Source organism: Drosophila ananassae, chromosome 3R, assembly GCF_017639315.1.
Source record: "Drosophila ananassae strain 14024-0371.13 chromosome 3R, ASM1763931v2, whole genome shotgun sequence".
Classification (NCBI taxonomy): Eukaryota; Metazoa; Arthropoda; class Insecta; order Diptera; family Drosophilidae; genus Drosophila; species Drosophila ananassae.
In genome coordinates this window covers 23,930,150-23,953,256 of record NC_057930.1, presented here as the reverse complement: position 1 = coordinate 23,953,256, position 23,107 = coordinate 23,930,150, and the positions used below count along the sequence as shown (strand labels likewise).

Genomic DNA, 23,107 nt, shown 5'->3' with positions numbered 1-23,107 from the left:
GATGCATTTCAAAATATGTTTTTGAATTTCTATATCTTAAATGGAGAAGGCTTAGGAAAAGTTACTTTGATGAATTCGGAAGCTAGGAGCCAGCTCATTGAAGGGCTTCTCATAGATTCTTATATCCATAGATATTACATAGATCCTTAACATATTCTGAAAAAAACTATATTTGAAATTTGCATAATCGTAAGCCTAAAATAGTCAGCCGAACTCAAATTTGGAACAGTTGGGATAAGCAGGCAGTCCAAAAAGTTCGGGCTGGAACTCTGTCATGGATCTCAGCACCATCGTAGGATCCTCTCCCCTTGCCCGGGAGTTTTCACTTTCGGGTATGAACACAACCTGCATGCCGGCTGCTTGTCCGGATCTTAAGCCAACTGGCGAATCCTCGAAAACCAGACACTTCCTGGGATCTGCTGGAGGGTGGAAGCGGGAGGCCGCCAGTAGATAGATATCCGGCTCCGGCTTGCCTCTGTCCGGCCCCAGCTCCGGATCATTGCCACACACTATGTGATGGAAGGCATTTTTGATATCCGGGTGGGATTGAAACTTTAGGGCGATCATTTCGCTGATAGAGCCGGTGGCAATAGCGATGGGTATTCGGAATTCGTGCAAGTGGAGGATGAAGTCCTTAACACCAGGCAGAAGCTTAACATCTTTCATGTATGTATAGTTTGATTGTCTGTATGACTTGTGGTACTCCTCTGCCGTGATCGGAAGATTAAAATCTTCGACAATTTCCCTGGCAACTACAGAAGACGATTTTCCCAAGTATCGTGCCTGATCCTCCAAAGTGTAGGTTTTACCAAAAGGAGCCAAGGTCTCGATCGCAATCTTCATATACAGGCTCTCGGTGTCTAAGAAAAAAAGGGTGACATTTCGTTGCTACTTCTGGCTATTTTCATGAAATACTCATTAAGGTTCCATCGCAGTCAAAGATGACATGGGTGACTGGGCAGTAACACCGACAGGAAGCCATTCCTATAACTCCTATAGGCCTCTACCAGAACCACTTCTTAATTTTCATTGTAATTTCGATGCATTTGAAAAATAAAAAGAATAAAATTTGTATGTTTCACTATCCTAGTAAGGGAAGGCTAAGGAAAGGTTACTTTGATGAAGGTAACAGTTGGATAGACTTGCAAATGGTTGGTTTTAGTTTGAGGTGGTTTTTATTATTTATACAAATGTTTCTTGGGAATGTCTTAAAAAATGGTCAAAAATTAATGAAATACTGAATTTATAGTTAGCCAAATTGAAAAAAGGAAGTGCTGTCGAAGGCAGGAAGTCCAAAAAGCTCGGGCTCGAACTCAACCATCGAACCCAGCACCAGCGTAGGATCCTCTCCCTTAGCCCTGGTGACGGCACTCTCGGGTATATAGACAGCCTGCATGCCGGCAGAACGTCCGGCTTTTAAGCCGCTCGGAGAGTCCTCGAACACCAGGCAGTGCTTGGGATCTGCAGGAGGCGAGAATCGTGAGGCGGCCAGAAGGTAGATATCGGGGGCTGGCTTTCCCCTGCCGGGACATAAGTCCGGATCATCGCCACACACGATGTGATGGAAGGCCATTCTTATGTCCTTGTGCGGTCCGAACTTTACATCAAATATATCCCTATTGGAACTGGTGGCAATGGCGAGCGGTACTCGGAAGGAGTGGAAGTGAAGAACCAAGTCCCTAACTCCGGGCATTAGCGGAACATTTTTCATGTATTCTTGGTCTTTTACGTTGAATACCTCGAGGTACTCCTCGGGCGAAATGGGCAGCTTGTAGTCTTTCACAACAGCTTGGGCCAGCGTCCCAGAAGGTTTTCCCATGTAACGAGCCTGGTCCTCCGGAGTGTAACTAAATCCGTACGGAGCCAGGGTGTCACCCACGACTTTAAGATACAATGCTTCAGTGTCTAAAAAAACATAAAATATTAAAAACATAAGCCAGGTTGGTCTGATTTTTGGTAATTATTTTAAAATACCCAGCAAGGTTCCGTCGCAGTCAAAGATGACATGGGTGACTGGCCGGAAACACCGATTAGCAGCCATTCTTAAGATCCTTATTGGTGCTTGCCATTAAACATGCATAATTTTGATGATAATTTGGATGGAATTCAAAAATTAACCAAGGAAAAAATGTGTTTTGGAAGTGATGTTGGAGAGTGCTAAGGAAAAGTTACCTCGATTTCATGTTTTTTCAGTTTTTGAAAAAACCCTTTTAACCCAAAAGTTGCAGCTAATTCAGAGTTCCTTGGTTTCGTGCTTGGCTGTCATGGTGGGGGGATAGTGGCACTTTTATATATTTGACTAAGTCTAATGCATGCGGTGCACACTCCCATCCGGGCACCACCGCTCTTCACATTTCCACCGCCTGTTGTTACAAAGTTGCGTAATTGATTAAGCAGTTGCCAGCCAGGCCGCAGGAGACGCGTTGCCAAAACTTTGACTTTGGCCAATACGTGCCACAAGACTTTGGGGGTGAGGAGCCAAAGTTGGCTTGCCAGATGGTTGGGGCGGTGGGTCAAAGGTGAATGCATCGCGATGCTTGATCCGGACGGAATTTGACAGGCGAGCGAATCAAGGTGGCACCGAAAGGGTTAACTTTTTTATAATCTTACCAAAAAGTTGAAGACAATATTTGGGATAAAAGGGAAAATCTTAACAAAGACGAAAGTCAGATTACATTTTCGTCAAAATGAGTTCCAAAATTTTCGTATGACTTTAAGAACCTTTTTACAGGGTTTATTGCAACTTTGTTATACTAATAAAGCTCCCACAAAAATCCAAATTCAAAGGATGCATCAATCGAATGACTACCAAAGTATCCCCTCGAAGTCGATCCCTCGAAGTGGAGCACTTTTATTACCTTTTATTGGCAACGTCGCCTCAGTTGCTGCAGTCAAAACCATTGACCGCAACGCATTAATGTCCTGTGGCCGCCAAAATCGAACCAGAACCAGAACCAGAAGTTGGTTGAATGGCTGGCTAACTGGTTCGCTGAGCTTGCATATTTTATGACCAAGTCCAACTTTAATTGGAACAATACCAATAAATGCCAAATGCAGATGGCCGAAAGGGAGAGCCAAAAAGTTTGATGCGCATTGACCGGGATACCGGAATACTGGAATACAGGAGGCGGACTCAACCGAATCGCTGTCCACGTCGGTGGAAATCAGCTCAAGGGGACACCGACACACACCAGGACATCAGCCCAGAGACACACACACACACATTGGCCACATTCAGCCACAAGGACCACAAGGATAACAACGGCTTTTGGCCGCCGTCGCTGCAAGTTTGCGGTTTTCCGGGGATGGTACTAAAATTCTGGCAACCAGACCGGTTAACAATTCAATGAACGCAATTACAGCAGCCAGATTTCGGGGCAGGTGGAGGCGAACGTTGCCAGGACAGCGATTAGAGGCGCGTTCAAATTAAACGTTTACAACATATTGTCCCTGGACAACGGAGTGGGAACATCACAACCAAAAAAAAAAAAACAAGAGAGAAACCATAAATGCAGGGGGATCCCAAATGGTTGGATGCATAATTTATGCGCACAATTCGTCGCTGCATTCGAATGTCCTGTTCTCGAGTCCTGTTTCCCATTCGATTCGCCACAACAGCTGACGCACATCGTCCGGACACTGTTCGTCCGATTAATTAAAAGGCATTTTATTGACTGCCAGGAGTGCGGGAAACTCACTGCTCTGGCAGGGGCTCTGGCAGGACTGGCAGTGGTGGGAGCTTCTGAAATTGGGCGACTTTTATCGCCTGTACCTTGCTGATGCTGACAGCAAATTGCTTTAGCTGATTTAGCTTTTTCCATTCAATCACCAAGAAATTAAATTCGATTGAATGAGTTGGTAGGGTATGATGGGGGAACGTTAATTTCCAAAAGGATGTCTTTCAGGTACAGGTATAGGTAAGCATATAGAAGATCTTCCTCTTCCTTACTATAAGTAGTAGTGTCCTAATAATAAGATTACTGAAATTGATAAACAAACTTTAAAAGAATTCCCCAAAGACCCCAAACTTCAGGCTACCCATAGAGACACCCAAATTGAATAAAAAGTAGACGATATAATCTGCCGGAGAGTAATCCAATAGCTGGCGGGCAGGCCACAGAAACTGCAAAGCAAAGTCATCCTTTGGCACTCAATAAATGCTATCCATCTATGTGCATGGGAGGCTCAAATGTCAGTCACATATTCCTTCAATCATCACGACGTTCTCTTGAGCGATTTCCCAACGGGTCCCCAGTGCAACAATGTGGCAAGGGGCCGGCAACGTGGGTGGCTGGAAATAAAACATGGGCACAAAGTCCAATTTGTTTGTAATGGCATTACTTTGTTTACAAAACAAATTTTGTATGCATAGCGAGTAGTCGTCGTGGACGTCGGGGTCTCTAGCTAGATTTTCGGTAGGATGGCGAAAAGAGGTGAGGCTGGAGGGATGGAGGATGTGGATCCTTTGGACCCTTGCAACAAAACGTTGCACACCCGACTCGAACAGCCGCGGGTGGAAAACAAAAATAGAAAAGTCGGCAAATAAAATATAGACATATACATATTTGTACAGCTTCTAAAAATCGTTGTACCATAAAATTTCCCCAATGGACGCTCCGAGTTTTCTGTTTGGAAGGATACTCCGTGCTGCCTTTTCGCTGTTTAATTTTACAATTGTCCTTTTTCCTTTATTTCTGTCCAGGGAATGAGATGAAAAGGAGCCGAGTAGTCGGGCGATAGGGTGATTGGGAGGTCGGGTGGTTCAGTGGGTGAAGTTTATCTATGCGCATCCGTTCCAAGTGCGGTTTTGTGATTTATGCCAGCTCCCGTTGGCCAACATTTGTTTTGGAAGCAAAAGGCAAACCCAAGGTTGAGGAAATAATGGATATTTTAAACGAAACTAACATAATACGACTACGTGATATTTCAAATACTACTCTCAAGGGTGTCACATGTTTAAAGATTGATCTCAAAAGTCTCCATCTTTAATTGTTCCATGAAATTTAAGATTTCATGTTATTTTTTTTTGTTTTTTTAACTGATTTATTTTTAATATCATAACTAACTATCTCGTGGGCAGGACTCTTGAGGAACTTTGCTCATATCAGAAATAGTTATTCCAGACCGTTTGGCCAGCTCTTGGGCCACGTAGATGATACCAGAGCTGGGTAAACGATGTCTGAACTGAATAACAGCCCAATCTGGAATAAATTAGTGTATAAATTATTTATAAATCTATCATTTTTGCTAAAATACATACGATAACTGAAAATCTTAACGGCATCAAAGCACATGTACCGAATGGCAAAGTTGTCATAGTCTGTTTCCAGGACATAGATCTGTGCTCCTTCAGGTAAAGCTTTCAAACAAGAGTTTTATAATTAATTTAAAACTAAAACTAATTATATATATGTATGTATTACCTTTATTGTGTGTTGCTTGAATATACCTTCCCTCTGATGGAAATATTTTTGTAATTAGCTCTTCTCTCACCTTCACTGTATCAGTTCTGGGGGAATTGGTTTTTAAAAACTCTTATCAAAATTAGTATAGGTTGTATAACTTACTGGCTGCTCAGTTCACGTGCTTGGATTTTGTAGAAATGCTCATCGTAGTGGATGAATTCAGTTGACTGACATCGGGGCACTTTCCTAGAGAGAGGGGCATATATAGAGTGGGTATACCAGATTCCCTTGAAGCGATCCATATCCAAGTCCCCTACGGCCGTGATATTGGGACAGTGTCCATGTTCCGCCTTGAATGCAGCAGAAAATGGAATCCATATAAAAATTCTATTGAAATAAGTAGGATATTAAAAGTATTAGTTTTGGTTATTAGTTAAAAATGCTAACGTGAATATGCTCCACTTTATCATTCTGCCAAATCGAAAATAGAAATAAAGACTCTTACTATGAAAAATAGGAATAGGGGTTTCTTAATTTAATTATAAATGCCTGTACCCATAAAGTTCTGGCTTAAAATTTTAATAAGCGTACAAAAAGAGTTAATCGAAAACCCCCTTTAAAGATTTTAGTTCCTTTAAACACCATTTTTACCGTATATGAATGAACGCAGCCATCTTTTGACTTTTATTGCTTCTAAAAACTAGATATTATTAACAACCATTATGTACATTTCGTTAACAATAAGTTTAGTAACTCAGAAAGTTCATAAAAATATCGAAGAGACGCTCGTAGAAGCGTCGCAGCCATTCTCATGCCTTCTCGATGGCATTTGGCACCACAGTGGTGACGAAGTCATCCACATCCGTATCGTCTCCGATCAGTTCAGTGCTGTTGCCATCCAGCTGGGGGCACTTGCTCTGAATCGTATCGATAAGGAAGGTCTGCGATATCGAATTGTCGTCGAGGATCTTTTTGGCGGCTTCTATTGTCTCGTTGGAAGGTTGACGCTGGCGAGTCAAGATCCAAACGACTTCTGAAATGGAAAAAGTAACACTATTATGGAGACTTGCATAAATTGTGTCTCAAATGGATGACAAGTCATTACGCTGGGTGAATTTTTAATGTTTTGAGCCGGCTTCCTAGTTTACTTACTGAAGTGGGCCAAGGTTGTCACACTAGTGCAGCTGTAGACAACTGAGTATGATTCATAGTCGGTGCCCAAGACCAAGTAGTTTGCCCTTGTTGATTGCTCTAAAACGGGTGGCAAAAACTTAATAATAATTGTGCAAATACGGTTTTGGAGAACCTACGATTTGGTGAGAACGCCACTGCCAGTTGGCCAGGTGCAATGACCTTGGCCGTTCCAGTTACGTTTGAGGGGCTTCCAGTGCTGCATGGATTAGAGTTTTTAAAATGATTCTTTATATATTTTAGTAAATACTAACAATCGGTTAATGGCTCCGTTTACCACAGAGACCGTACTGTTGTCGATGATTCCATAATTGGCATAAATGCACTTCTTGCCGATCTCAAAGGCGAAGGGATACTTGGAGTATTCGTACCAGACTCCCAAGTACTGGAATTATATAACAATATTTTTAATTAAGATTAAAATATTTTTATTTGTTAGGAGTATGTTATTTGCACGCGTGAAAGATAGGTAATTATTTACAACCTATCTTATCTTTGTTTACAAAGTTTTTAATTGGATTCTTAGTACTATCAGGCTATTGAAAAATAGTTTAATAATTAATTTGATGATATTGATATTGTATAATAACAATTAATAATTCGTATCTCAACTTACCGCTTCCAAGTCGAAGGTGTCCATTACTTTTACATCCGGGCACTTGCCGGGAAATGGCACCTGAGCCTCTCCCAGCCAGACCCCATTAAATGCCACCAAAATTAGTAGCCACAAGTGCAAACTGCAACGAAAAATAAGTAATTTGCATACATCTTAATGAGTTAAATAAGTGTTTACTTACTTGAACCCCGAGCGATGATTCATTATGATTCTTGACTGCTAAGTACTCTGAAACCAAACTTAATCTGTTCTACTTCTGCCTAGAACTGAGGTCCGACTGCAGATGCATTGTATCTTTTATAAGCGTTCTGCCAGAGCTTTGTTTTTATTTTAAAGCTTTTTCGCTCTGCGCCGACGCTAGTTGCCAATGTAAACAAAGTGAAGCCCAAACGATCTGGATGAAAGTTGAATGAAATGGGCGGAGGGGGCACCTAGCCCCCGATAAGTCTGCCATGGGTCTCGTTACACCCACTAGGCACAAATAAACGAAAACTCTATATGTGCGAGGAGACTATAATTGCATTATTTACATAATTCACGAATGCACATCGCGATAATTTGCCATCGATAAAAGGGCTTCCGCTAATATTTACATTGCATTTATAGAGATCGTTTATAAAATTAGTTCAATGTCCTAAGAATGGGCTATAAAATTTGTGTTGACAGACTATGAGAGAAGTTGTACTTATTTATTATTTTTTCTTAATTATTTAGGGTTAAGTGCTTATTAAATAAGTTCATTTTTACTCATCTTCTTAACTCTATTAAACCTTATTAACCTTACAACCCTTAAAAATTTCATTTATAACTGAATTTAAGTTCCCATTAATTTTTAATTTTTATTTAAAACAAACAACTGGCTAACTAGCATATTCAAGGTTAATGACCATAAAAATTAGCTTAAGCCCACCTTAATCTTTTTCTTGGCTTTGACCTCGGAACTCAAAAGATACTTTTGATGGCATTTGCAATTACCAACAAACTGTTTGTATCTCCTACTTAAGAACTTTAAAAATCAACTCAAAGTATTTTTATATTTTTTTACTAGTTTAAAGTTAAAAAATAAACATTTTTTATTGCTGTAAATATAATCCACTCGGAACAAAACCTTTTTATCAATGAAGAGCTTTTCTTCATCATGTGGATTCTGTTTGCGCGCCATCTATTGAGATGGCTTCCTCGCTTGTACGCTACCGCCATCTGTGGAGCGCTTTGGTCTCAGCCATGTTAAATGGACAAACAATTTGGAGCATTCGGGTCTTCCTTGGCTCTTAACCTGAATCTCGGATATATCCTGGCCAGGAAAATTGTTGACAAACGGCAAGATTTTTGTGGTTTTTCTCGTTGCTTCCCAGAAGATGGAAAAACGCATTCCAGCATATATTATTAAATTAATTAAATGTAAACCACAAATTGAGTTAAATGTGCAAAAAAGCCCGCAGGACCAGCGCTAAAGAGTCTGTCTGAATGAAAGGACATGGAGGAGAGACAGGTACATATAGTCAGGTGATATATGTTCCAGAGAGGGTGGATAAAAAAGTTCAACTAAGTAATTCGTAGCAATCGGAGGATGTTTCTTAAACTCTATATTTTAAAGGTAATTTATTTTAATTAACAATAATAAATATTATTTTTATTTATTGTTTTTATTAAAATAAAATCCACCCCTTTGAAGATATGGACGTTTTTATATATTTGCGGCTAGCGCAGATTTTGAATGGCCAGCCAACTATTTGGGAATGAGAATTTATAGCGTATTTCCCCATGAAAGGATTCCGTCTGCCCCATTTGGATGGATGGATGGCCCCGGCTTGGATTTGCCGCCACTGCTTCCTGCCACTGTTTGTTGCAGGCAGCGTGTAGTAATTAAATTTAAAATATGTACACATATGCCGGACATCTGAGCTTAAAAACAGGTGCAATACCCGAGGGTGGTGCTGTTGCAGGGATAATTTTATCAAAGGCAGCCAAAAGCCTCCAGCTGGCCATCGGCCTTTATCCTTAGCCGGACGGTTATTACAGGACATAAGTGCAGCTTTCATCAAATATGTTTCTGGCCGAAAACAAAGGCGTGCTGCACTTTGTGGCAGTTGTCAGGAGGGTCCTGCTAGCATAGGCTCTTAAATTTTATATTTAATAACATCATTAAATTATAAATTTGATTTACACAGGAGGTTGGAGTATTTAATATATACTGTGGTTAGTCCCCATTGGAAGGTGTCACTGTTTTGTATTTTGTCGGAAAAATAAAGTGACAATTAGAGATGAGTTTGTGATAATAACAACCTATTATTTTTTTTTAATATTAGGTTTAGGTGTAATTTATTATTTTTTATAGTTATAAAAAAATGTATAAAAATATTTAATAAAAATGACATTCCTTTCACGTGCCATCTTTTGAAATGCTACCCACAATTCAATCACTTGGCCATTTTAAGTGCTCGAATATGTTGCGGTTATTCATTCGCTTTATGCGCATTTTGTTGAATGTAATTTGATTTAAACTGAAATTTTGGCCCAATGCATAAAAATCAGTGTCCTGGCCACAGGATACGCCGGCATATATTCATGAGCATGCGTGGGGCCATTTAATTAAGTGGCTACCTTTAAAGCCTGCAACCAAAATTGAATTAATTCCGATTATTGTTGCAGTTGTCCAGGACTGTGGTGGCTTGTAGTTCGGGTTTGTTTGGGTTTTGGGTTCAGCGACGGCTGCAATCAACAGTTGACATAAAAAAGGAGTCCGATCCCCCCGAGGGGATAACACTAACTGTCGGCTAAATAACATTCAGGCGAGGACAGCTGGAGCAGCAGCGACATCAAGTGGGTGGAGACACACTCCGGCGACCTTTAACCCAAGTGAGTGCGTGGGAACCGGGGGAAAGATTGCTGGAGTGAAGTGGGGAGCTCCACAGAATGCGTGGGAATTGCAAAACATGACGCAATTTGTGCTCGCTTTTGTTGCTTGTCCTTTTGCATGCCACTCTCCAAGGATATTAGCAACTGCTCGTGTGCTCCTGCACACGCAAACTGCCACATAAACTGCCCTGGCCAGGACCTTGTATAGTCGAGCCATTAAACCTGAGATATGGCCGAGTCTAGGCTACACCAGGAAATAAAGGAAATTATCTAGAAAAACTCTTAATTACAATCGAAAAACACACAATTTCTTCCCCTAATAACTATTGCTGCTATGATTATTTTTATGACATCTTAAAAATCGGAAAAGTTCACCTACCACGTCATGAAAAGTAACCATTTTCACAGCCGTATTGCAAGTTTTTCCACCTTGTTTTGATGTTGCAATCATGGCCAAATTTATTTATTTAGCACATTGTTTTTCGGATAGCTCCTTGGGACATCAGCTGCTCGAAACTAACAAAAAATGAGGAAGAAAAGGACTCGCTTGAACAAGAAAGCTAACATTAAGAACAATAACAATAACAACTCGTGGCAGACAACAAAGGATATGGAGAGGAGGGGTGACCCTTGAAAGTATTTTGATTTGTGAAATGCTCGTAAGTATTGTCGTTTTTGGCGCTGGCTCTGGTAGCAATTTCTTAAATTTTTTATAGCGCATAACCTGTCTGGCACACATGTGCAACCCCCTGGATATCCCTGGATATCCTGCCATGCCTCATGCCTCTTCTCCTCCCTGGCAAGCATCCCAGCCACCCACGAAACGCAGTTCGCTGTGAGGCGCAAAGTTAAAGGACGAAGACGTTGGGTGCTTGTTGGCAACGCTTATTGCATTATCCTCGGCTAGAGTCAGTCAGCACGGGATAAATGTCCTGGCGGGTATGAGTGGGATAGAGGGGAGGGAGTGGCAAGATATATCCGCGCCAACTGCCGCAGCTGATGCCACTTTTGGCTCGTGGCAGCCGCGAGCTGTTTGCCTGTTTGTTGTTATCCTGGTTATGGGATGGAGCCAAGGCACCAAACTGCGCGCAAAGTCATATTGCTTTGGGAACACAACGAACTCGCTTTACACTCTTCAGGGATATCGCTCAGACTAATGGTCACCGGGGATTTAAAGGCAATGATCTTAAAAGAATGATAAGCTGAAGAATCTTTTACAATTTTAAAAGCATTCGAGTTTAAGTTGTCTGGCATTTGATCTAAGAAGAAGAAATCAAAGTCCTTGGCTAAGATCAATTTAAGACTAAATTAGTCCTTGTATTAAAATTAATAAAACCTTAAACAATGTAATATCTTTTTCTATTCCATTAATCCTAATATGCCCATTTGAAAAAAGGAAGGAATTATGAAAATTGGCACAGATTCAGCTGGGCTACGCAGCTCCCCTGCCCATGCCACTGCCACCCACACCATGGATACCGCTCCTCTATCCACTGCCTTCCAAATCTTGGCCAGAAATGTTAATACCGAAAAAAGCGAACCATTTGCCGCAATGAAAATCGCGTAAATTTCATACTGATTGTAAGTGTCGCCGTTTTCTTGACGTCGCCAGACGTGGACGAATCTGAGAAGGAAATACACAGAAGGAATTCAGGAAGATTCTCTAAATTATAAGATAAACAAAATTAAATTAAAGCCAGATGCATGAACAAGATATAAGAACTTGTATCTCCTTCTAAAGAGAAAAACACCATTCTTTCTGATAGAATGATTCTTTTTTTCTGAATGTATCAAAGAGATGGTAGAGATGTAGACGGAACTGGCATTGCCGTCTGTTTCCCCTCATCTCCAGTGGCTTCCCTTTTCACTTTGACTTCCGTTTGGAGCTCCTTTTGGTCCTGGCTGTCGCCTGCAGATTGTCAGCATTGTCACAATTGCAATTCTTCGAAAGGAATGGGTATGGGATCCGCTGATTTGGTTGCCATTTCACCATTTCGCCATTGGAGCATTGCAAACATTTTGCGGGCATTTACCATAAAGAGAAAGGCGAATCCCAATCCGAATTGGAGCCAAAAACGCCGTCATTCGATTGCGTTAATGGCTGTGAGATGGTGGCGACCGAGGCGGCCAGCTGCAAATCTTTCAAATTGCAAAAGTTTTCGCTGCCATTTTTCCACTTTTTCACTTTGTTGCCTTTATGGTTTATGTGGGGGACTTTTCCGATTTGTACACATGTAAGCTGTCATCTTTTGTCTGAGGGGTTGACACTTGTTGTGGCACACAGAAATTGAAAAGGATATTTCAAAGATTTAAATAAGGGACAGTCTACAAATAAACAATAGTTACAGGCCCTAGAATCACTTTGGAAATTAAATAAAGACCTTCGCTCCAATTCATATTTTATTTGTGAGCTCCACTGTCTATTCCTCGACCGACTTCTGTCGAACTATGATTAAAAAATAATTTCGCAAAAATATTGAATCACGTCGCGTACTTGGCAGCTTTGCAGTTGCTTTGGTTCGAATATCGAACTAGGACGAGAACGAGAACGTTTGCTGGAAGACGGATGGCGTTTTTTGATGGCCGAGAATCAAGTTTGTTTTTACGTGCCATGTAATCCTAGTTGGCCCTCGTGGCAGACGGGGCAGACGTGGCAGACTTGGGCCTGGGGGATGTCAAAGGTCGGTCGCAGCTGCTGCAAATGGCTGGTGCTTTGGCGAAATGAGTTCGTCTATCCCCCACCACCACCGCCGACCCCCATCCACACACAAGGCTATGAGAAATCGCTCGTCATTATCGGCGCCTGCGAAAATCCGCTACCCACCCACACGCACCCATCCACATGTCCTTAGCCGTGAAGGCGCCATAAATTATGTTACTTCCTATATGTATATATATAGACATCTGGAGCTGTGAAAAATCGTGCCCCAAAAACTTTGACCGAACCCCCAGGACCCGGAGAACTTATTGAAAATCACTTAGACACACATGTGACGCTCTCTCTAGTTCGTGAGCCCGAAAATGGAGCTGAAACCAAAGGAATTTGCGGGGCCATAATTTATGTCTCGGGGATAACTGGAGGGAGGGCACCAAACCAGCCCAGAGCACACCTAGGGAAAGTAAACAAATTCGCAAACAAAACGACAACCAAATGTTATCCCAGAAATGCAGTTTGGTGAAATCTACATGCGAAAAGGGTTTTCAAACTAAGCCCGGCCCAGCAGTGTCAAAAATTTGGACAGAGCCACAATGGGAGACTCTAAAGGCTACTTAATAGACATGACCACCGGCTAAGACCGTCGGCATGTGACGACAAACTCATAATTTATGGCCATATCCCGGCCAGACGCCGAATGCTATCTCTTCCTGCAACTCCTGCCACAAGGATATGTCCGGGGTCTTGGTTTCGGCCGGCATTGCGAGCCTGTCAGTGTCGTCTGTAATTGTTTTCCTAATGGAGGGGAGCCAGGACCCCAAAAACATGACCGCACTTAAGTTGTCAGCCCAGTTATGGGCGTGGACAAATTTATGGGCCCAGCAAAACGAGATAATCGCCTTGGTATCTCTGGAAACGGTTGCCAGCATCTCCACCGGAATCTCTTTGTGGATTAGAATGCAGCTCTCTTCCCGCAGGAAGTGTCTCCTAAAATGCAACGATAACTTTGAACTTTGAAAGTTATAAAAATAATCGAATCAGACCCTGTTATAATTATCGAATATTAACCAGTGCTGAAAGGCAGCATAATTTTTAACTTCCTGTTTACTAAGGATAGTTTTAACTAAAAACTTTTAAGGAGTTTACAACTAAAAAGTAGCATTACTCTCTGATCAAATTCCAAATCGAGAAGCCTTTCATTTAAAATATGTATTTGTAACATGTATTTCAGACAAAAAAGCAGTGCTGTATAACAAAAAACAACTCGACTGTCAAGTCGACACTGAAACGGTCACACGCTTGCAGAGCAATAAATGTGCAAAATTGTATTCGAGTTTGTAGGCAAAAAAGTGTAAAAAGGTAAAAGACCATGTTTCTCGACGCTTTTGGAACTCCCATCGAAGTGACACCTGACAATCTCCACGAATACCCATACGATCTGGTAAGTTTTTCAAGAGGTTGTAAGCAACCAGAAGGAATAATCGAAATATCACCCAAAGCATGGCACTAAGCTTTTGACATCGGCGGACTTTGAGGTTTTTTTGCCACCAAAGTGGCATGGCACCATTTATAGCACCGAAGAACTTCTTCATAATTACCGAAAACGTTTTAATGTGAGTCTGACTGCCTTTATCATAATATACAATATTAATCTTGTGACTTTGTTAGCCGGATCCCACTCTTCTGACTTTTCATGCCTTGCAACCGTATGAACCGGAGTTCATTTGCTGTGAGAAGTCTGTGGTGGAACTGACAGCCCTGCCGGCTGGACAGAGCCTCTATAGCGATTCGGAAATTGTTGTCTTTTTGGTAAAGCAGCCGGCCAGGGACACCAACACCCTGATCACCAAGGAGCTGGGGAGCGAGCTGAACTTCTTTCCCCACAACCATCACTACCATGCCCGGGTCATGGACGAGGGCATCGATATCGTCTACGTGGACGATAGGATCTACAACGGGTCACCGCCGAACAGCTATCAGCACCAGCGACTCTACAATTTGCTGAGCAACATCCAGCCGGGTACTGTGATGAGTCTTTCGGGGCGGCCCTTGCCCGATGTCCTGCGCGGTGCCTGCAGGAAATCCTCCCACGCCAAGGAGCACAACTGTTAACCTCCACTCTTCCCCAAATAACATTCCCCTCCGTACAGTGTCCGCTTAATAAACGTTTTGACTCCAAGAGATTCGTCTTCTTCGCCGTTATTGTTTGCATATCTGATGGCGACGCATTAGTCGCAGTTGGCTGGCCGAGCTGTCTGCGCCTTCCCTGTCTGGCAATTGATTTGATTATTTCCCAGCAAATGGTAGAAAATACAGAAAAAGGCAGGGGGTTTATTAAATCGAATGTGGTAGGAGCTTTGCTAAAAACTAAGAGCTCTTATGCCATTTTCGCAATGCGTTTACTTAATAAAAATCATAAATACAAATTCGTTATATTTCCGAAAGGATTGTGTGCTCTCGAGTATTTTTGGTACCTCTCTCCACTTTTCAATAAATATTTTATTTTTGGTCTATGCAAAGCAGTCCTTAGGACGGACTTTTAAGGTTCTCAGCCCGGCCGTAAGCTGCTCTATCCGAAAGGACCTTCCTCCGTCCCTCCAGCCGGCATTAGTATTCATGGCAAAATGTCATATATAATATTTTTGGGCGTACCAATGGCCAAATCCCTTTGGGCAACGCACTGCGTGACATCTTTGTTTGTGGTTTGACCTCCTGGGTGGCCCAAAAAATAATCTCCATCCCTTCTTGGTCCCCATCTCCCCCTGTTTTTTGGGGGATCCTCAGGATTCGAATGCGGCCTTCGGCTATTTGATGGTTTTGCAATCGTCTCACTCTTTTGTTCTGTGCCTGGAATATCTAATGGGTGCGTGCAACTAATTGAGTTGCCTGCAACCGGACTTCTCTCTGACTCATGAATTTGCAAATCCTTTCTGGTTTCTGGGGATAAATGGTTTTTGTTCTTTTCGTTGTTCTTTCAAGCCTGTGGAAGGGGCTCAGGACTTAATGAAGCGAATGTGAGGACTTTGTAAAAGGCACAAACAAATTTCACGCAAATCAAAAAGTTAGGCATTCTTGAAGTTCTTTTTGGTGGGGGTAGGTCCTAATCTTTTTTGAAGGAGAGATAATTAATTGGGGGATTTAGAATCTTCAATTAAGTTTTCTTTCAATGGCATAATACTTTAAATATAGTTCTTTATATTCAATCGAAATAAAAGCAAAAATATATGTAGTTCGTTATTAACTTTTAAAATAGTTCCAACAACTGTTAAAGCTCTTCGTATTTTATTTACTGAATCTCCTGGCAAGGTTTTCTCTTCTGAACAACCTGTTAGCCCGAACCTGTTCAATAATTGATGAAAATCTGTCACCACAGTGCAGTGTCACAGTCCCGCCCATTAGTGTTTCTGGTGCTGAGTGCCTTGTTGATCCTTTTATTCCGGCTCCTGGTGTTGTTTCAAAACGTGCAACTTGTTCACAACTTTTGATGGCCCTTGCAAAGCTAAAAAAAAAATACATCTGCTTTATGGAAACTTCCCAGCTGTTGTGGGACGGCAGAGGGGAGGATTACCGAGGCAACCAAGGAGCGCCGAATGCAGAAGCCTATGGGCAAGCCGAAACTTATGTATAAGCTCTTGGGGAATGATAAATAGCCGGGCTCAAGTGGCTACCCCGGCAAAAGGCGACCTGCAGGCCAAACGAGCTTCTCACCTTTTAGCCTTATGCAAAGACCACAAGGGGAAGACAGTCCTCCGAAAAAGAAGCAGCTCCGGCCGGATAAGCCAGAGAACGTAATGAAAATGAGATGAAAATTATTGCAACGTAAATCAGGCGCTCCTGAGGCGCCCAGCTGGGAATCCCCCGGCAGTCTGGCTCCCGGTTATCCTGCTTCCGCCCCTTATACTTTTTTTCTCCAAGCCAAGACTGGCTAAACGTTTTCCACTGCTTAATTTGGCTTTCATTGCTTCGGTTCGTTTCTGGCCATTTTTCCTGGCCCCACTTTCCGATTTTCGCATTCGGAGCGGCCTGACATGAATTATTTAACGATATCCAGCTGCGTTGATGGGATTCCCGCGAAGGATGCCTCTAAATTAAAGCCATAACAAGCTTAATGCAAAGACAACCGCAAAGAGCCAACGAAAAAAAGGGAAAATCCTTCATTTAATGCAACAATGTGTGGGGCAGGACAATAGGCGTCCCCCGCCGGATTCCTTCTCCGTCCATGTAAGGACTTAACTCTTTGTGCCGACGTCGGTCGACTTTCCAATTTCAAGTGAAAAATCCCGCGAATGAACATGTAAACAACACACACTAGGTGGGTTCACTGAGAGCTAGCCCAGGGCAGTGAAGGGCAATGGGAAATGGCCGAGGGAGACAGCCGGAAAAACAAAAGGAAAATCCCAAAATTCAAAGAAAAATCGACCGAGAATGATTGTGGTTACCAAGAGCTAAGAACGAAATAAAAATTACCTGTAAAAGGAACTACATATAAAATGGTAAGGAATTTTAAAAAATTTTATAAAATATTCAAATTACACTATTCAAATTTTAAAGCCAAAATAACAAACTCTATAAATATAATAGATTTTTGGTTGCGTTTTCAATCTCCTGACACCAATATACCCCGCTGAAACAATAAACTTTCCCTGATGGCTTTACTCACTGGGCTAAAAACCAAATGAAAACTTCTCTGCGGGAGGTCGAGTTACGCTTGTAACTGTATCTGTGAACTGCAACTGCAATGGCTGAACTGTATCTGTATCTGCACTGCCATTGTATCTATATGTGTGTGAAACAGTTTGCAACAAACTCGTGCATTTTCCTGGCGAAAAATCCTAAAACCAAATAAAATGCGCTCTGCAGTTGAACCCACTTGAAATATATTTTTGGCAATGAAAATAACCCCCCAACTCACTCAAAAAAAAAGAAAAAACTTGTTATAATAAATGGAATGAAGCGCCAAAGCGTTGAGCTGCAAGAGAATGTTGCATGAGCGGCAGTAGCGCATCCTTCCAGATAATCCCTGGGAAATTTGTCTAACTTCCACCCTGTCTCCTCGACTTTTCCGCAACTCCATCCAAAAATTTTCCCACACCCACTAAGGCTGATGAATGACGCTGCTGCTGTGCAAATTATAAGAGCAATTTGCATTATGTGGGTGGGGCGGTCCTTGGCCCCAAATTCTCCTGCCCCACAGACTCCTGCCTCCTGCCCCACGTTTTATGTTGCGGATTAAGCGAGCCACATTGTTACCAGCTGCGTGGCGAATGAAATTTTAGATTGCCGAGTTAGTTATGGCGGAAAAGTGGGTAAATATATACGCATATTCTTTGCCTTTTAGTTGGTAACTGGTTACGCATTGTTTTAGGGATTTTAATTTAAAGTGCAATTGCAAACAAAAAGAAGAATGAACTTTAACTTTTGTTAAAGAAAATGTTAACAAGTTATTCACTATTGTTAGATTATACATATCTAATGTGATTAAAACACATTTTAGGCAATATTTCAGCCATAAAACATCAGATTTCCAAAAGGAAAAATTGTGAAAACCGGGTCAAAAATGTTGTTGCTATTTTTTTGCGCTAGATGATGGGACTCGAAAAGATAAGATCCTGAAGACATAACATTCTAGGATCTGTTAAGTATTAACCGAGATATACAAATTCTTCCTCTACGAAAAGTGAAAATTATGGCATTGAGTTTCTGATATTCGTTATTTCTCAAAAATCTATACTTTTGCTTCACTTTTTAGTGAATATTTTAACCATTTCGTAACAGATCTGAAAACCAAATACCATTTATGAATCACAGTTTCAATCCGCTTCAATCTGCATCAAAAGACATAATTAATTAAACAATAAAATTTTTCTCAAATTTTTAACCAAAATCATGATGTTACCCCTTGTAAAAATTTCGAAAAATGGGTCCAAATTTTTGGTGACAGGTTTTGATTGAAAACGATAGTACTCGAAGAGCCAAGATCGGGAAGGTATAACATTCTTGTATCTGATACAAATGGAAGATATGGATTCTGTAAGTTTACCTCAAACCATTTTTTTTAGTTTCCTGGACCTGATGGTCCAGGTTGATATCTTAAATATTTTCAAACCTGTAGGTACCGAGATAAAATAGATACGCTGATCCCCAATAGCACTTTACACAATTATTTCTGTATTAGTCTACATTGGACTAGATACATTTCCCCCTAAGTAAAAAAAACATCGCTGACATCATCAGCTTTTTGAGGGGGAAGCCCATTAAAATATCCTCACATCCCAACAATCATCTAATTGAAATCGAGATGAGATCAACCGTACTAACGTCGGAGCGGGAAACTAAAAAAAGCCATTCAATAGTAGAACTGATTCCACCCTCGTGCAGAAATAATTGCAAATACATAAATAAGTTGATGGCGGATTGGTGGATTCTGTGTTGCCGGCCGGGGCTTTAAAGCATAATAAATTTTGAATGCGCCATTAGCATGATTTATGCCCATTTAATTTTTCATAACAATGAAAAAAGAAGGAAAGAACAACAGCAACCCGGAGCAGGACACACAGGATGACAAACAGGACAGGGCCGGTATTAGCAGGACAATAGAGCAGGAAGTTCGAAGGGAACACAGCTCTCATCATAAACAAGAGTGCATAAAAAATGCCGCGAACGAAGCGACAAGCGGCAACATAATTGAATAGTAAAAGCGTTGCACTGGAATTAACCACCACAAAATGACGCAAATAATGTTAAAAGGACGAAGGAGCAGGAGCAGAGGCTGGAGAGATGGTCACTGCCATGTACGGACGATTAAATTTCATTGAAATTGAATTACATTAAAAAGAAAAAATAAATAAAAGAGAGAAGCCACGAGGAGGAAAGTGCAAAAGGCAAACGTTTCATTTGGCGGGTCCTGCAGGACAATAGTGCACAAATTAACTTACAAAAGCTAAATAAAAATTGCCAACGCGGCAGGGCTGGGTGTGTGGGTTATCCTGGCTGGACGCATTTTCCTTTCATCCGCCTGCCATCTGCCTTAATTTTGTGTCCATCCCGCTCCTGCTGCTGTTGCTGGTGCTGCTACTTTACGGCTTTGGACTTGTTTATGCCAAGTTCTTATCGCGCTTATTGTCATCCAACCAACTCGGCCAAGTCGGCCGACCCGACGCCAAGCAAACAAAATAAGCAGCAACCCGAAAACGAGTTGCTTATAAAGTAATTTGCGGATTTATTAAAAGTTTTCAGCGCCTTCAGACACACTCTTTGTCTGACTGAAAAAGGCTGCCTGTCCTCGGCTATGTTTCTGGCCCAGACTGCGGCCAATTAGTTAGCCTAATTCCTGAGGTGAAACGCAAAACGCTTTAATTGAATTTTGCGGTGATGGTTGACGGTTGAGGGAAGCGCTTCTAAACTTATTGTGTGGAAATAGTTTGGTGTTCTGGCCAGCTCAGTCTAGTCAACTTCTTATATGATTTAAATATTATCTGCACAGATGCTTCATTTCTGCCCTGCGTGGGTTAACTCCACCGCCTTTGTGTGAGTTTTCTTGGCAAAAATAAATCAAAAGGGAACTCATCACCGCACGACAAAATAGCAGCAGCCACATAAATCTACTTGACGCAGCATGGCCCCAACTCTGGACCCTTCTCCCTCCCAGCGGGCCACTCGAGTGGGTGAGATTTATGAAACAGTCAAGTATTTTCTATTTAAGTTAATAACAATCATAATAATGGCAACGGGAAAATTGATGCTGCGAAAGCTGTGAGCGAAAGTCCCAGGAAGGAAGTCGACAGTCGGGATCCGGGAGTTTCCCCTTCTTGACGCACATACTCGTACACGAACATGATGATAGATGATAGATGATGTGCATATAAGCGCAAATAAACACAAGATTCGCTCTTGTCTACGAAAATAAGTTCCATTTTTTTCCTCCCAGCTCCCCATGTTGTTGCAAGGAGTCCTGCGGGGAGTCCTTGAGGGGGCGAACGTAATAAGCTGCAAGGTGTCCTGCGTGTGTCTGCGGGTGTCTGCGTGGGTTTCGGGAGCAAAAGTCTTTGCATATTTGAGCAGCTTGTTGTCTCATTGTACTTTGTGCATTTCTGTGACATTCGCTTAAAAATTCCATTACACTAAGCCCGAATTACAAACATCAGCCAAGGATTCAAGTGGAGACAGAAGGATAAAGACTAAGGATACCCTTATATATTTCATATTTATTGAAGTCTTTCTCCAAGTTCCAGCTCAAAATATGAATGCCCCTTTTAAGAGTATCACAAATCTTATTTCAAGCAACATTGAGCTTACAAAATGTGAAATATTTTATACCGACAATGGGAAAATATTTGGCTTTTAGGCAGTGTCCTGTGCTAATGCTCCTGCCACCTCCTGCAACCGAAAAATATCATTTCACTTTTCATTAAGCTGCAAAGAGCACTCGAGCAGCTGTCGGCCGGAGATTTTGGATAGCCTGCGGCTGCACTTACCAAACACCTTCAGATATTTCACAATTTGGCAAGTTTCACGGCAAACACAGCTTCTGAGGCTGTTCCGGCGAAGTTTGTAATCAAATTATATTTGTGTATTTGGCAACAAGTTGAACAACAAATCTCCATAGTTGCCCCAAAGATGGGAAATCAAACAGGCCACGACGAGGGTCAAATGGGTCTGCCTTCGGGCCAATTTTCCGTTTTGGCTAAAATCTTTGATTTTCGAAGAACTGAGACCGAGACTGATGGATTGTGGTTAGCCCCAGGATACACCCCTTCCACTTGGCCCTCACTTAGACTCATTAAATTTTTAATCATCCGGGCCATGGCCAAGCCATAACTGTCAATAGCAATTAGTGGGGGCGGGCTGCGGCTCGGACTCGGCCAAAGTGCCGGGCTTTGGTTTTGTGGATGTTTGGTCTGGATTCTGGGGTCAAGACAAGTCAATTACGCCGGAGGCGTGACAGTGCGTACATCAATTTAATTATAGCTCCACAACTGGCTTTATGCCTTCGATTCGGGTCTTTAGTGCTAAGATTGGTAACATGTGTACGCAAACCGAAAGCAAAGTAGGCCAAGTCGGTCTTAAAGGTTTTCAAGATTCGGCAACCGAAGAAGGCTAACTAACGTACTACTTAATAAGCATTTAGCCAATTATCCTGCTAATCAGAATTTCAGGCCAAGTGTACGTAATTCGGTTATGAATTCCTTAAAGTCTTTTCGCCAACAAGACAATGCCAGTACCAGTGCCTAATTGGCCAAGACCTAGGACCAAGTATCGGGCTCTGGAAATAAGCTGGAAAGCCTTTAAGCGGCTCCCAGACAGACAATGGCCGAAACAACAGAACTATTTATGTCTGCCCAGGTATTCGCCGTTCAGGGTAATTTTCCTAATGCGATTTCGGGCCAGAGCGAAACGAAACTCAACTCTCGGCTCGGCCGGAGTCTCCTCCAGCAGATGGCCATAATTAACACACGTTGTCAGTCTGGTCGAGAGCGAATGAGAGCCCCGATGTGGAGTGATAGGGAGTGCCAGAGTGCCAGACAGAAGGATAAACGAAAGTTTGGCCAGAAGTTTTCTCAGCCCCAAAATACACACATGACAATAATAATTATTGTCTTGATTATGCTCCCGTGCATGTTTTACTTGGCCAAGTTTGCCATTTAGCCAAATTGCCAGACATTTGTCTTTCTCTCGTCTCAGTCGGGATATGTTGGTAGTATCTCTGGCATTTTTATACCTCGGAGCTCCCCGCTTAAGAGCTTTTCATTTGGCTTAATTAACTTATAACAATTTTTATGCCTCCTTATCGTCTTAATTAATAACAGCCATACATCTTGCCTGGGATTAGATCTAATACGTATTTTAGAAACATTTCATCCTCGAAAGGGATTTAAAGGTCTTTTCTTCGAGTGTGCCTTCTGATTTCTTCTGATTTATAGTCAGCTAATCAAAGGACTCAATCAGGCCAAAGAAAATGCGTCTCGAATACAACTAATTTATTTAAAATGCCCATTCATGTCATGCCGAATTCTTGTCCATTCATCAAAAGTCAAACGCCAAGCAAAGGACACGGGTCAGTCAGCGGGTCCTTTGTGCTGGTTTCGACTTGACCTGACCCCCAGACCTGACCCGTCGCCATCTTATCCGTCTTCGTCTGCCCTCCGAGGCGCTGCAATTAATATTGAAAAACTTGGGGTTCCCAGAACCAAGAACAGGTCCAGGAGCAGGAGCAGGACCAGCATCAGCATAAGGATCTGGATAAGGGTAGCGAATGGATGAATGAGTGACCGACTGAATGGCCACCCGAATCAAGATGATGATGGAGCTGGTGAAAGCGAGCGTGTGACAAATGTCCTGCTGCTGCCTGTCCAGAAAAGATTTTCCAAATTCTGACAAAAC

At 42.0% G+C, this 23,107-nt stretch overlaps 5 protein-coding genes across 5 annotated transcripts; 1 reads left to right on the top strand and 4 right to left on the bottom strand.

Annotated features, from left to right (window-relative positions):
• Positions 1–152: 152 nt before the first annotated feature.
• Positions 153–2,183, bottom strand: LOC6497544 (probable pseudouridine-5'-phosphatase). Its single transcript, XM_001961823.4, has 3 exons — positions 1,975–2,183; positions 916–1,905; positions 153–860 (listed from the first exon to the last, which is right to left on the bottom strand). Exons 1-2 carry the CDS (start codon positions 2,039–2,041, stop codon positions 1,250–1,252), a joined length of 723 nt encoding a protein of 240 aa, XP_001961859.1. The 5' UTR covers positions 2,042–2,183; the 3' UTR covers positions 153–860; positions 916–1,249.
• On the bottom strand, positions 205–843 carry LOC6497545 (probable pseudouridine-5'-phosphatase). The gene has a single exon (XM_032451551.1). The coding sequence runs from the start codon at positions 841–843 to the stop codon at positions 205–207; it is 639 nt and encodes a 212-aa protein (XP_032307442.1).
• Positions 2,184–4,901: 2,718 nt separating the features above from the next.
• LOC6502435 (apolipoprotein D) lies at positions 4,902–5,911 on the bottom strand. The gene is made up of 5 exons (XM_001961824.3): positions 5,853–5,911; positions 5,568–5,792; positions 5,424–5,509; positions 5,261–5,359; positions 4,902–5,201 (listed from the first exon to the last, which is right to left on the bottom strand). The coding sequence occupies exons 1-5, from the start codon at positions 5,873–5,875 to the stop codon at positions 5,062–5,064; spliced, it is 573 nt and encodes a 190-aa protein (XP_001961860.2). The 5' UTR covers positions 5,876–5,911; the 3' UTR covers positions 4,902–5,061.
• Positions 5,912–6,049: 138 nt separating this feature from the next.
• LOC6497543 (apolipoprotein D) lies at positions 6,050–7,506 on the bottom strand. Its single transcript, XM_001961825.4, has 6 exons — positions 7,394–7,506; positions 7,213–7,333; positions 6,851–6,981; positions 6,716–6,795; positions 6,558–6,656; positions 6,050–6,438 (listed from the first exon to the last, which is right to left on the bottom strand). Exons 1-6 carry the CDS (start codon positions 7,414–7,416, stop codon positions 6,215–6,217), a joined length of 678 nt encoding a protein of 225 aa, XP_001961861.3. The 5' UTR covers positions 7,417–7,506; the 3' UTR covers positions 6,050–6,214.
• A 6,400-nt stretch (positions 7,507–13,906) lies between these two features.
• LOC6497995 lies at positions 13,907–14,906 on the top strand. Its single transcript, XM_001961826.4, has 3 exons — positions 13,907–14,168; positions 14,227–14,340; positions 14,396–14,906. The coding sequence occupies exons 1-3, from the start codon at positions 14,097–14,099 to the stop codon at positions 14,837–14,839; spliced, it is 630 nt and encodes a 209-aa protein (XP_001961862.1). The 5' UTR covers positions 13,907–14,096; the 3' UTR covers positions 14,840–14,906.
• Positions 14,907–23,107: the final 8,201 nt, after the last annotated feature.